Source organism: Hypanus sabinus, chromosome 18 (genome assembly GCF_030144855.1).
Source record: "Hypanus sabinus isolate sHypSab1 chromosome 18, sHypSab1.hap1, whole genome shotgun sequence".
NCBI classification, from domain to species: domain Eukaryota; kingdom Metazoa; phylum Chordata; class Chondrichthyes; order Myliobatiformes; family Dasyatidae; genus Hypanus; species Hypanus sabinus.
The window spans coordinates 11,311,149-11,324,941 of NC_082723.1; the positions used below are offsets into that span (position 1 = coordinate 11,311,149).

General features: G+C 38.6%; 1 protein-coding gene across 3 annotated transcripts in view; it reads right to left on the bottom strand.

Moving 5' to 3' along the window:
• Positions 1–13,793, bottom strand: part of col27a1b (collagen, type XXVII, alpha 1b) — a 591,032-nt gene that overhangs the window by 230,563 nt on the left and 346,676 nt on the right. For all 3 annotated transcript variants that reach the window (XM_059993655.1, XM_059993656.1, XM_059993657.1), the window contains 4 exons: positions 8,838–8,891; positions 8,491–8,544; positions 6,419–6,463; positions 1,090–1,143 (listed from right to left, as the gene is read on the bottom strand). In XM_059993655.1, the coding sequence (XP_059849638.1) occupies positions 1,090–1,143; positions 6,419–6,463; positions 8,491–8,544; positions 8,838–8,891 (207 nt within the window). The remainder of the gene's footprint in view (positions 1–1,089; positions 1,144–6,418; positions 6,464–8,490; positions 8,545–8,837; positions 8,892–13,793) is intronic.

The window sequence follows — 13,793 nt, forward strand, 5'->3', positions numbered from 1 at the left end:
ATTTTTTATGAGGCCAAGATGCTAACTCGATGCTCAACTCAGCATATATAGAAAGCATGCAAGGAGCTGGCTGGATTCAAACCCAGGATCACTCACCTCAAAGTCTGGTGCAGATGGTACTACACCACCAGCTGGCTAAGTAAGACAATAGTATAGATTTTAATTCAATTTAACAGGAACTCAAAAATACCTTCTTCCCTCTCAGCCCCAACCTCCTGCCTTCTCCCCATGTTCCTTCATGCCCTGATCAATCAAGAACCTATCAACTGCTGCCTTAACTATACATAAAGACTTGGTCTCCATAGCTGCCTGTGGGCAAAGAATTCTACAGATTCACCACTCTCTGGCTAAAGAAAGTTCCCAGGCAATTAATGTAACTTCACTGCATAATTCCTGCCTTAGTGGGATATGATAAAGTGGATCAACAACTTGCTGGTTTATAATTTAGTTAATTAACTTGAGATGAATCTAAACAGTGCTAAGTTTGGTTTAAACCATGATCAGGTTCATAAAAGTTTATTTTTTTTTAAATTCTACTTAGTGATACAGTGCAGAACAGATTCTTCTCTGAGCCCAGCAACCCCTGATAAACCCAGTTAACCCTAACCTAATCACGGGACAATTTACAATGATCAATTAACATCTTTAGACTGTGGGAGGAAACTGGAGCACCTAGGGAAAACCAATGCATTCTACAGGGAGAACATACAGAAAGGCACCAGAATTGAATCAGAACTCTGGAACACCCAAGCATCATGCTAACTGCTACGCTACCATGGCACCTGTTTAGAGATGTTGGGGAAGCGCTGGATTTTTATCCAGAATCATACGTACAGGTTGTCTGTAACAGGACAATTTACTTACAGAAAAAAATTATTAAAACTGATGTTGCATTTGTATCATCAGCTTAATTTAGTGAACTATAAAATAAATGTGATCTTGAACTGTTTAAGGAAATAATTCTTGAAATTGACAAGTGCATTTCGGATTTTACTGCCTAGTTGTAGTTCTTGTTTAAGCCACCGAAGTTGAAGCACAAAGAAGTAGCTGAAATAGGATCTACGATGCTATATCCACCTATTTCTTTACCTTGGGACCATCAGGTCCTGGTTTGCCTGGAAATCCTCTCCTCCCAGGACGTCCCTACAATAATATACAGAAGAAATTAATGCCACATGTTAGAATGACGACTCAGTTACAAAACTTATTCAGACCAATTTAAAATTCCATTTGTTAGTTGGGGCTACTTTATAAAGCATGTTGGTTATGGCCCCAGAAACTGGTGAGACTTGTTCAAGTGGAATGCAGTCCACCAGATTGTGTGGGAAGAGTACAGGGAGCTTTTGTGCAAATTCCTTATAGATGTTCCAGGTGGGTGAAACTCTCCACCATGATCAGACATTAAGCAGATCACGGAACAGACATTTTCACCAGCTCACCTACGCTGTTCTGACTGTTGAACTTTTCGGGGCTTGGTGATTACAGGACCCCAAAACATATTTAATATTAGTCACACTTAATTATTGATAGGTATGATAATTACAAGTGCTCATCAGACTTTAAGGCACCCACATACCGAATTGGTGTATCGGTGAGACACAACCTAGATTGTGAGACTGCTTCACCGAGCACCTACAGAGAAAGAGGGATTTTGCAATGGCCACCCATTTTAATTTCTCCTCCCATTCCCATTCCGATATGTCTAACCATGGCCTCCTCCACTGTTGCAATGAGGCTACACTCAGGCTGGAAGAGCAACACTTTATATTCCATCTGGGTAGCCTCCAACTCGATGACATGAACATCAAGCTCTTGAACTTCTGGTAATGCCCCCTCCTCCCCATTCCCCACTTCCATTTCCCTCACTCATCTTATCTCTCTGTCTGCTCATCGCCTTCCTCCTCCCCTCTTTTTTTCTTTCTTCCATGGCTTTCTGGCCTCTCCTATTAGATTCCTCCTTCTCCAGCCCTCAGGTCATGTGTATCTCTTTCACCAATCAACTTCCCAGCTCTTTACTCCACCCTCTTCTTCCCCCGATTTCACCTATCACCCTGTGTTTTGCTCCATTTCACTCCCCCTACTCTTTTACTCTGACTCCTCATCTTTTTCCTCCAGTCCTGCTGAAGGGTCTTAGCCCAGAACATCAACTGTACTCTTTTCCTGGCCTACTGACTTCCTCCAGCATTATCCAAATACCAAAGTTTTTTTAGAAATAAGTATAGAAATATTTGCAAACTGTTTTTCACTGGATTCAGGTCTATTAATACCTAAACCAATTATTGGGCCTCCAGTGACAACTGAAATCTGTACACCTAGTGCAGACCACAGATATTGCTGATGCCTTTTTGTCTTCTGTTTTCACTAGCCTATCAAAAGAAGCTTTTACTTAAATACGTCAGTAAAACTCCAGTCTGTTTAGATTTTGGGTTAGCCCTGAGTTAAAGAGTTGGCATTATTCTGTAAAATGTCATCACTGATATGGAATGCTGCATTTACTGGGTTAACACCTTGTTCTTTCATACTATAGGTCTATGGGTTTGAAAGTTATTCAGACTTCTGGGATGAAAGCCTCTTCCCTCTTTATTGTACAGGTTCCATGCAAAATAAGTCTGTTCAGTGGCAAGCCAGATGTTACAAGTACAGATTCACTTCACAAAGCTGGCAACACCTCAACATAAACTGGCGCAGAAGTCAACCACAAGAGTGGAGATAGGAGAACTGGATAATTCGTGCAGTCTTTCTGAATTGATGCTCAGGTCATGAGTAGGCAACTTAAGGGGAGTTTTCCTATGAATCAGTGTGTTGTACCAACTTTGTTATTGACTTCGGTTACCTAACAAATAAAAATATTCCATTCCCATCCGTAAATTTACTTACTGGCTCAACACACAAATAAGATTAACACTTAGATTTTAGTTTTCATCAAGCAGTAGAGGCTTTCATCCACTTCTTATTGTACGCTTAAGTATGATTTTCAAATAAATTAGAAAAAATGGGCACTGCATCCTTGAATTTCTTATCAATGACTGAGTTACATTAGGGATGTGATTCATCCATTCAGTACTCAGGAAACTATTATTCAATCTGGTAATCAAGAGACCATATTCAAAAGATGTGATCTGTTACAAATCTGCGTCCGGCATGCAGCACTTCACATTTTACCATTTAATTACCATTCCAGAAACATTTAATCGGTGTCAACTTAGTTGATCTGAATGCTAATTCTAAAGCTCATCCACCAAATTGGACACATTAGAATTCCTGGTTCAGAAAACTCTCCAAAGTTTTGCACAGACCCTCTTTTCCATAGTTTGCTTCCTCTAAATCTTGTCTGATTCTCACATTCTCAATAATCTTTCTGGTGGCTCGGTCTGCAAAGTTCACTCAGTTTGGAATTCAAATTACCCTTAACAAATTTTAAATTTTAATTCCCACGCTTCCTTCTCCAAAATTTAGCTCAATGTTTCTGCACTTCATTTTAATCAGTAGGATCCATCCATGTCACTCAGGATTACTGACTTTTCCCCTTAAATCTAGCTCCTCTTTGTATCTAAAATTCCAGCTCAGCATTCCTTTTTTTCAAATTGCATGCAACATTCACTCTTTCAAATCACTCAGAATTCCCATTTAACCCTTACGAACATAATTCCCTACAGATCACATTTTCTACCTTCTCCTTCAAGTTTTGCTTAGGACTCACTTCTATATGCTTTGCATCAATAACTTACAAAGCTTATGCATTCTGTCTTCTTAGAGCACAGAACATAGATCAGCACAGCATAGAGAGAGGACATTCTGCCCATAATGTTGTGCCAAGCCATCTAAAAAGCAAATCATAAACTCCCAAACACTACTCCTTTCTACCTACACCATGTCCATATTGCTCCATTTTCCTTATACCCACGTTCTTATCCAAATGTCTCTTAAAAGCCTCTAATGTATTTGCTTCTACCACCATACCAGGTAGTGCACTCCAGGCATCCACCACTCTCTAAATAAAAACCTTACCCCTCACATCCCCCTCTCACCTACATTGCATGCTCTCTGGCACTAGATATTTCAATCCTGGGAAACAGATACTCTCTGTCCACTCTCTCTGCTTCTCTTAATCTTCAGTGCACATTTCTTCCAGTTTCTTTATTTTTTGGCTTCAGATCCATTCAATCTTTATTCCCATATCTGCAGATCTTGCACAGATTTCATTAATCTACCTTTTTCAATCCTCATTTCCTCAGATTGTCCACAACATTCAGCCAGTTTCAATTTTCACTGAATCAGTTAATGACCAATTACTAAAATAACATCTTCCAAAGTGGTTATAGGTCCAATTAGCATACATAATTATTCAACTAATTAAATAAATTAAACTGAGATATAGTAGGAACAAGATAATCAGAACTACAAATGGTAAAAAAAATTGTTACATTCAGAATATTACAACTTTGTGGAATATTTAAGGTCTTGAACCTTAAATACATATGACCAAGGATATAAAGACTTGTGGTAACCAACCAGTGCTGTAGGGTGGCTGCTTATATTTCATGCATCAATATTTGTACTTGCTTGTACTCAAATCTTATTTTCTAGATTCTTAGAAGTTTTAAGAAGTGCTGCCAATAGTCAATCAACAGTGAGATTAGTAGTCATTCCATTATACAGCTACACACTGAAAAGACTGAACTTGTATGGTTTGATGATAAGACTGTACTTGTCCTGTTTGAAATTGAAGATTGACTTCATCTTATTTATTCTACTTATTCTATTTAGAGACACAGCACAGAGTAGGCTCTTCTGGCCCAATGAGCCACACCGCCCAGCAACCCACCTAGTTAATCTTAGCCTAATGACAGAATGATTTTTAATAACCGATTAACCTATAAAATGATATGTCTTTGGACTATGGGAAGAAACCCATGCGGTCACAGGGAAAATGTACATACTACTTACAGGAGTCACTCAATTGGACTTCAACACCCCAAGCTGTAATTATATCTGCTAATCACTATGCTACCGTGGTTCCCGTTATAACCAGTTCTGTTAAATAATTGTGGAATGGCTTGTAAATGGTATGACTTTGAAGAGCTGTACACTGGACAGAGATGTAACAGATTAATTATACAAAGGTGGCAACTCTGCCATTAATTCATGTTCTTTTACTCAAAAGTACATCCAATTGGTACCACTGCTGCACTATGAGAATAGCTTAAATGGTATTTTTACAATAGTGGAGTGGAAGCTTTGCTGACGAAACTGAATCTTATATCCCTAACTGACCTTGAGAACTGTTGTAACCACTACAGAACCTCTGTGACAGTATTTCAAGGATGTTATTGGATACAAATCCAGTATTAATGAAGGTATGAGATGTTTTACCAAGAATAGTGTATGATTTGTGGAGAAAATTTACAAACAAAGCCATTCCCTGCATTTGCAGACCCTGCACTTCTTTGTTATTGAGGTTGTGTAATTACGAGGTCCGAGCAAAATAGCCTTCTCAGAGATCTACAATGTGCTTTGTACATACTCAGGCCACGGTGCATTGGTAGATGAGAAAATGAATGTCTTCAGTAATGGATGGGAAGTCAGTGAAGCGAGGTACTTAGTCTTAGATAGTGACCAACTCCTTGATTATAGCTGGAGTGCACTCAGTGGAAAGCATTCCATCGCCTGCCTGTTCAACAGCACTGGGAGTCAGGTAACAAAAGTAGCTCACTGCAATATATTCAGTCTCTACCAATAGGAGCTCATATAGCCACATTATTTTTAAGGCTGGTCCAATTAAGTTTCTCGTCTATGATTTTGGTCGCCTGGGATGTTGATGATATTGCCTCAACATTGTAATACTGCTGAGAATCAAGGCTGGGTAATTCAATTCACTCTTGTTAGAGATGGTGATGTCCTATTGCTTCTCTAGCATGGAGGTTCCTTTATACTTATAAGTCCTACCTCTGAGGGTTATCCAGATGAGCACAGGCTTCTGTGCTTTCTGAAAACATGCAAACAGAATTGAACATTGTCCAATCATCAGTGATCATCTTATTTTCTCATCTTATTACAGAAGGAAGGTCTCTGAAAAAGTAGCTTATGTTGGTTGGTTAGGATATTGCCCTGAGGACCTCTTGTAATAATTCTCAAGGCTGAATTATCGTCCTAGGGGTGAGGTATACTTGAGCCAGTGGAGTTTTTTCTTTGACTCCCAGTGATCATTTCTCTTTAATGCTGTAATTGATGAAATCTGTACTGAAGTCATGGACAGTTGATATGAACTTATGGAGTCTGTCTGCTTCTTTTATTCTATCTAGCTCTTTTCTTCAAGAAGTAAAAATAATTATAAAATTAAACTTTCCCAAAACTTAACTTATGACACTTCTCTAGTGTTTGCATTAACACTAATGAATGCTTAAAATTTTCAACATACCTCAGGGCCTGGATTTCCCACTGGTCCACTTGGTCCTTCATCACCCTTTAATAAGCCATTTAAAAAGCATGTATCAATAAATAAAATGTACCATTTATTAGAAGCCCGAGCATTCTTACTTCCACAGATTGCTTGTACTTGCCAAACTAATTTCAATTAATGGATTATGAGGACTTTCACATCTATATTGCCTTTGGGATGAATCAAGTAGAAAATTATGTTCATAAACAGGGAAAATTTATTGTTAGCCTGGGGTTTTGTTTGGACATTCAACTATAAATGCTATCTTCAGTAAAACAGTAACAGATTCCACTTTATTTCTGATCAAGTCTTATGTTGTTCATTAGTTCTGCAAGCAGAAACTATTGTCTGGATATGCTTATCCTAAAAGTTATAAATAGATTTCTTGCTAACATGTTTTTGATTAATTATCTAATCCTTATTCATCTCATAACACTGTTGAGAAAATTTTTGAAATGATATCACACTGAACAATAATGGCACATCAGCATTGCATTAGACCTTAAGTGATGGTTACGGATTGGCTATTCAGATCTTCAAGCTTTCCCTGCTATTCATCAAAATCAGGGCTGATCTTCCAGGTCAGTGCCATTTTCTGGATTATCCCTAAATCACTTGATTCCAAATAATGCCTGGAAATCTGTCAGTCTCTGATTTATTGGCATATAACCACTGATCTTTCCCAGTTATCCGGGTACTAAAGGTTCATCATGGTCTGAGTAAAGAATTATCCCTCATTTTAAGCCTAAAAGGTTCATTCATGCTCTAAGTGAAGAATTAACTCTCATCTTAATTCTAAACAGCCTATCCCCTTGTTCTCAAATTATTCCCCTTGAACCTAGACTCCTCAACCAGGGAAAACATTCTCTTTGTATCTTACTTTTCAAGCCTTTAAGAATTTTGCAATCTCATTTTGTAACCCTCTTGTCCTTAACTGGGAAAACATTGTCCCATTCTATTCAATCTCCTTCTTACAGCAAAATGGAATTTAGCAAGACGCTGCTGCACTCCCTCCATAGCAGATGCAAACTTTCTTGGATAGAGAGACTGAAATTGCACACAGTGCCTGTGTGATTGTTACAAGACTTTCTTAGTCTTGTAATCAAACTTTCACATAATAAAATCTAATGTACAGTTTGCCTTATTGATTGTAGGAAAGCAGCATCCATCATCAGAGATCCCCACCATGCTCTCTTCTTGCCGCTGTCATCAGGTAGAAGGTACAAGAGCCTCAGGACTCCCACTACCAGGTTCAAGAACGGTCACTACCCCTCAACCATCAGTCTTTTGAATAAAAGTGGATAACTATACTCACCTGCACATGGATGTCATGTTCTTGAATTAGTACAATTAAGTACAAATTATTAACATACATTTAAAGAAAACTAAACTGGGTTGTATTCATTGGCAGAATATCCCAAGTCACTTCATTGAGATGTTCCCACAACCAATGATCTTACTTCTAAGGACTCTATCTCATGTTCTCATTATTTATTGCTATTTACTTATATTTGCATCTGCCCAGTTTGTAGTCTTCTGCACTCTATTTGATCTTGCATTGATCCTGTTATGTTATATATTGTTGAGTACGTCCACAGAAAAATGAATCTCAGGGTTGTATATGGTGACATATTCGTACTTCAGCTTATTTCATCTGCTTGTTTGCCCCTAGGTCCCTTTGACTATCAACACTACCCAAGCTTTTATCATTTGTCAAATATTTTGCTTTTCAGTAAGTGTGGCAAGGTGGACGCCTCACATTTTTTCCACATTATGTTCCATCTTCCATCTACCAACTTGCCCTCTCATTCAGCTTGAATCCAACCCTTCAGAGTTTCTTGGCATCCTCCTCCATACAATCCCACTTTGTTTGGGTTTCCAACTTCTCTCGTCAGCGAACTTGGAAATATGACATTTCATCTCTCAGTCATATTATGGATATAGTTTGTGAGTAGCTGGAGCCCTGTGGTATCCAACCAATCAAAACCGGTCAGAAGGATCCAATTATTCTTTTTCTTTACTTACTGAAGTACTTTTCTCTCGGGACTTACCTCTCGACCAGCCAGGCCCTGTGGTCCAGGTAGACCTCGTGCTCCAGGTTTTCCCTATGTTAAAAAATTAAGTAGTTAAATGTAGTCAGTTTTGACTACTGCAGCTATAAAGTGTCGAGTTTTATTTGTGGTCACCAAGATTTATTTGTGATAACTTTCTAACTTGTGGTCACTAAGGAAAATCTTTCAGCAATTGTTACTTTTTAAGATAGTCTGAATAAAGTATATAATCATGAATTGTCAAATCTGGCCAGTTTTTTTGAAAGATAACCAAATGATGAAATCAGGATACTGCTTTATGTATCTAATTCTTCGCCTGAAAAGGGAAGCCATACAAGATTGCTCACCTTTTGGCCTTCTGGACCATTTTGCCCTGGTGGTCCAATATCTCCTGGAAAACCCTTAAAGATAAAATAAAAGATGATGTGAATAGACAGCCTACAAGTATAACAGATGATGGTCAAGTGCTGCTGGTATAGACAGTGGCTCACACATAGTCACCTCAGAACCTTATTTCATCTAGAGGTAAATGTTGCTGTTACAATACATTTAAAAATGAAGCACACTTTAAAAAAGGCAAAATAAGAAAAAAGACAAATATTAAATAAAACAAATAATAAAAATAAGGAATTTACTGTCCTCATTCCTCTTTTTACCACATCCCTACACTCCCCACTGAAATAACCTGGTGCTGAATTTGAGAAGCCGTTGCTCAGTGCTTGTGGGAAATCCATTGGAAAGAGTATCTTGGCAGATACAGTCCTCAAAGCCTCAGAATAAGCTAGCGATTTGCACTTTTATCTGTACATTTGCATGAGTCTTGGATTTGCTGACATTTAGCAGAAAAATCTGAGCTGATGTCAAATTCCATTATTTTGAAAAACATTCCATGTATTTTGACCACACTAATGTTATGTTACAAATCCAGATGAAAATATGCAGCTTGTTCTATTTGGCAATGCTTTGGAAATAAACAGGAGTAGGCCACCAGCCTCCTTAAGCCTACACTGTGGTTCAATAGTCATGGTTGATCTATGTTGGCCTCAACATCTCTTCAGTGCCAATTCTCTCAAAACCTCAATTCCTTGATCTTTCAAATAGTTATCTATCCCCACCTTAAATGTATCTACTAATCTGACTTCCATCACCCTCAGGGATAGGGGATTCCAGAGATTCTCTGCCATCATAGGGAAGGAATTTCTACACACCTCAGTTTTAAATGACCAGCCCTATTTTGTATGGGTCTCCCACTGGCAAAAACATCTCAATATCTATCTTACCAAGCCCTCTTTGGACCTTCTCTTGAAAAATGTCATCGGTCATTCATGTCAGTTCCAAGAAATACAGACTGAAATTGTCTAGCTTCTATTGATAGGACAATCCTTTCATACCAGGAATTAGCTTAGTGTATCTGCTTTGCATTGCTTCCAATACTACTCTATGTTTCTTCAAATAAAAACAGTGCATAGCATTCCAGGTGTGACCTCGCCAACATTCTGAACAACAGTAACAAAAATTCCTTAATCTTATCTCCAACACCTTCCCAATAAAGGCCAACATGCCATCTGCCTTCTTAACTAATTATTAGAACTGCCTGCTAACTTTTAATGATTCATGCACTAAAACTCCCTACATCCTTCTGAACCTCAGTCATCCGCAGCATCTATCCATTTTGAGAACAGCCCGCCTTTTCGAATCTTCTTACCAAAGTGAAGGACCTCACATCTCCCTACATTAAATTGCATTTGCCAGTCACTCAATCTAACTCTATCCCATTGCAGAATCACATTGTCCTCATCATAGCATGCCTTTCCATCTATTTTCATATCATTGGCAAATCTGGAAACTGCATATTTCGTTTCCTCCTCCAAATCATCAATGTACAATTTGAGGGCCAAGAACTCACCCCTGGGGTTATTCCCCCTTTATATAGCCCGAAAAGAACCTTGTCCGAAACAGTATGTGCAATGTAAACTACTAAGCCAACCATCACATTACTAATAACATTATGTCAAACAATCTTTTGTTTATTACATTTACAATTAGATTAATCACAAATGTTTGTTTGAATTGTTTGTCCATAGCAAGCTGTCATCAGAAATTATTCCACTGAAGTCAATGGAATGAATTTGAGAGGCAGTACAATGGATTTAATGTCAACAAAGCGGAAAGAAATTTCATAGATATGCCTTAATGTTGCAACTATGTAAACAGCATCAACCTCAAAATAACATGCAAGATTCAAGACTTGCCTGAAGTTAAATTAATAACCTGAGGTTCAGATTCCAGACGGGTGCTAATGAATCATCAACTGTACCATTAACAACATCACTGCTAGAAAGATGCATGAGAAAGTCAAGTGAGTGTAGTCAGGCGTGAACGATGACTAATATCTTCTTCCAGAATGAAACCCACTTAAAAGCAGACTGTTTGGTTCTAACTTGTTTTGGTTTAGGTCTGTTGAACAAGCTTGAGAGCAAAATAAATTGTATTAAACAGCTGTCCATTTGTTGGGGGGAAAACCAGAGGAACCAATGCATTGTGTCTAATTGTGGCAAATCAAACATCCCATCGCATCGTTGTGAACGATATTACTGTAATACCCTGGTTCAGATGGTTCATAATTTTTCTCTGTTATGCTGTTTCATTCTGTGTATGCTGCTTGTTTGGGTTACTGTTGAAGATAAGAGACAGGAGACTTGTATCCCATACAATTAGGATGTCCAGATTTAGGGGAGGTTTCTCTGGTGAGGAACACCAAGGTTGGGCTTGGGGCACTTGTTGAGAGAGAAGAGAGAAAACGTCAGAGAGAAGTGGTCGTAGGAGTCGACCTGGAGCAGAGCCATGATCCGACGAAGGCCGGGGAGGTCGAAGGTGGATTGGCGAAGGGGAACCCGTGCGCTCAGACTTGTGCACCTTAGACTGTTTCATTAAAACGGGCCCTTCTTTTTTTGCTTTTCCTTTACTAAACCTTTAGTCAAAATAAGAATTATAAAGCTAAATCTTTTAATTGTATGCAGTGTACCATCTGTTATTTCGTGGTACTTATTTGTGACAGGGTAACAAATCACGCAGCTTCCACACAAACAGGGATTTAGGGGGCTCAGACTTCAATCTCCCACGTTTGGCGGAGCCGGAAATTGTCATTCCCTAGACTTCTGCAGCCGACAGAACCAGTGTTTCATTATCAATGTTGTCACAGCAACACAGAAACCACAAGGAGATGAACAAACAGTGACTGAAGAAAATACTTCTTCGGAATTGTAACCATTATACCAAGCCCCTGACAACTGCTCCTTGGAATTTGCTGCCTTATCATTTCAAAATAAGAAATTTCTGTTAGTACAATGTTGGACCTTTGGTGCTAACTCTAGTGCAATGTAACAGGAATCTTCTACATTGTTTACTCGGTATCAGTATCATAGGTGCTTTGGATCACTTTTGTTAATGAAGTGGCTCTCTTTGGTGAGCAAATATTTGATGTAATAATCGGGATATTGTCACAACTGATTAATTTTGTTATTGTCACATTCATCAGTGTTACATTGCTTACCATTTGATTCCCAACTTCTTGCACTTGCAAAATTTTACATTTTCATTTGAACAAAACAGTTTATTTACTTATTGAGGCAGAGTGAAATAGGCCCTTCAGGCCCTTTGAGCTGTGTCATCCAGCGATCCGCTGGATAATCATGGGATAATTTACAAGGACCAACTAACCTACCAACCAGTAGGTCTTTGGACTGTGGGAGGAAACTGGAGCACCTGGAGGAAACCCACGTGGTCATGGGGTGAACGTACAAACTCCTTACAGACAGTGAAGGGAAATGAACCTCTGTCTCTGGCACTGTAAAGTGTTGTGCCAACTATTATGCTATCATACTGCCTGAACAATAACGCATTTTAATTTTTTTGTGCTTTACAATATTTTTCATTCCTGTCAAAAAATCTAGATCCTTGTATTACTCTTCATAACAAAGTCACAATTGAATTGAGGGTACTGGACAACACAAAGCAGAATTCAATGTCATATTTTCTACTCTTTCTGATTCACAAGGTTCACAGTCCTAAACTTGTGTATCTGACATTCTTAATTGTTTAACAGCCTGCATGTCATAGAGCAAAGAAAAGATGGAAACGAATTTTTGTGAGAAGCTGATTACGTTTATTATCAAATTAATCACTGTACCTCAATAATGAATTATAAATGATCAAAGCTTGAGGTTTGTCTGCTTACAGGCAACCACAAAGCAAGAAATACGGAAGAACCCAATTAAAAAGGACCAACATCCAATGCAAAGAGAAAGAGAAAAATCCACAAATCATGCAAACAATAGGAGTGACCAACAGCATTCCGAACCAAATCGAGTCCTTAAATCCGAATCCCCTGAGCAGCTGGAGTAGGCCCAAGCCTCGGCCTCATCGAAGCAGCTGAAGGGTTTGGTCAGGTTGAGAAGGGCTACGTATAGAGGCTGATGCTGATTCCTGCATTTATCTTTGAGTCATCATACTTTGATAATCATGCACCTCAGGATGAACAGAATCCACTATGATTTAGAGGCCTACACTTCAGTAGTTGAAGAAGGCCTAGGTAATGACTTCTTCTGTAGCAGGAAGATTCATCTATTAGTACCACAGAATGACATCTCATTTCTGGAATGCATCATCCCTGAGGGCCTGAGGAATGTCCTTCTCTTCCCATATCTAAGTGTATGTAGTATTTGCCATGACCTTCAATGTAGCACAATCTTTGGTCATTTGAGGAATCAGGATATTTGAAGATTAAACTCTTAGAACTAGCACAGAAATGGTCAATTGGCCATCAATGCTCATTTCTCTGTTGACGTGATTCTGAGACCTAGGCTCCATATAACCAACATCTCAAGGCACAGAAAAAACATCATCAAAGCTAAATCTGAAAGATTTCTCAAATTCACTGTGAGGAAAAGTAAACCAAAGTCAGCATTCACTCCCGGGCCAGTTACACTCACTTGGCTTGCTTGGAGAGGACACATGCTCCATATCATATTTTCTAGATTATTTAGTGTAGCATTGTCAGGGTGTATATCTTTGTGGAACAAGCTGCAGCAGGACAAATACAACTCTTCACAAAAAGTTCTGTTTTTTTAAAAAGCGCCTTTGTTTATTTATCTCAACATTTTCTAGATTCTTACTGAGATTCTGAGACTACATCTCATTGAACGTTCACATAAAATTATAGAATTAGTATCATGTTTCAAAGGCCTGGATTTTGTGAGAAGTTTTGCAAGGTATTTTGTCAATGAAAAACAGTGACATATGAA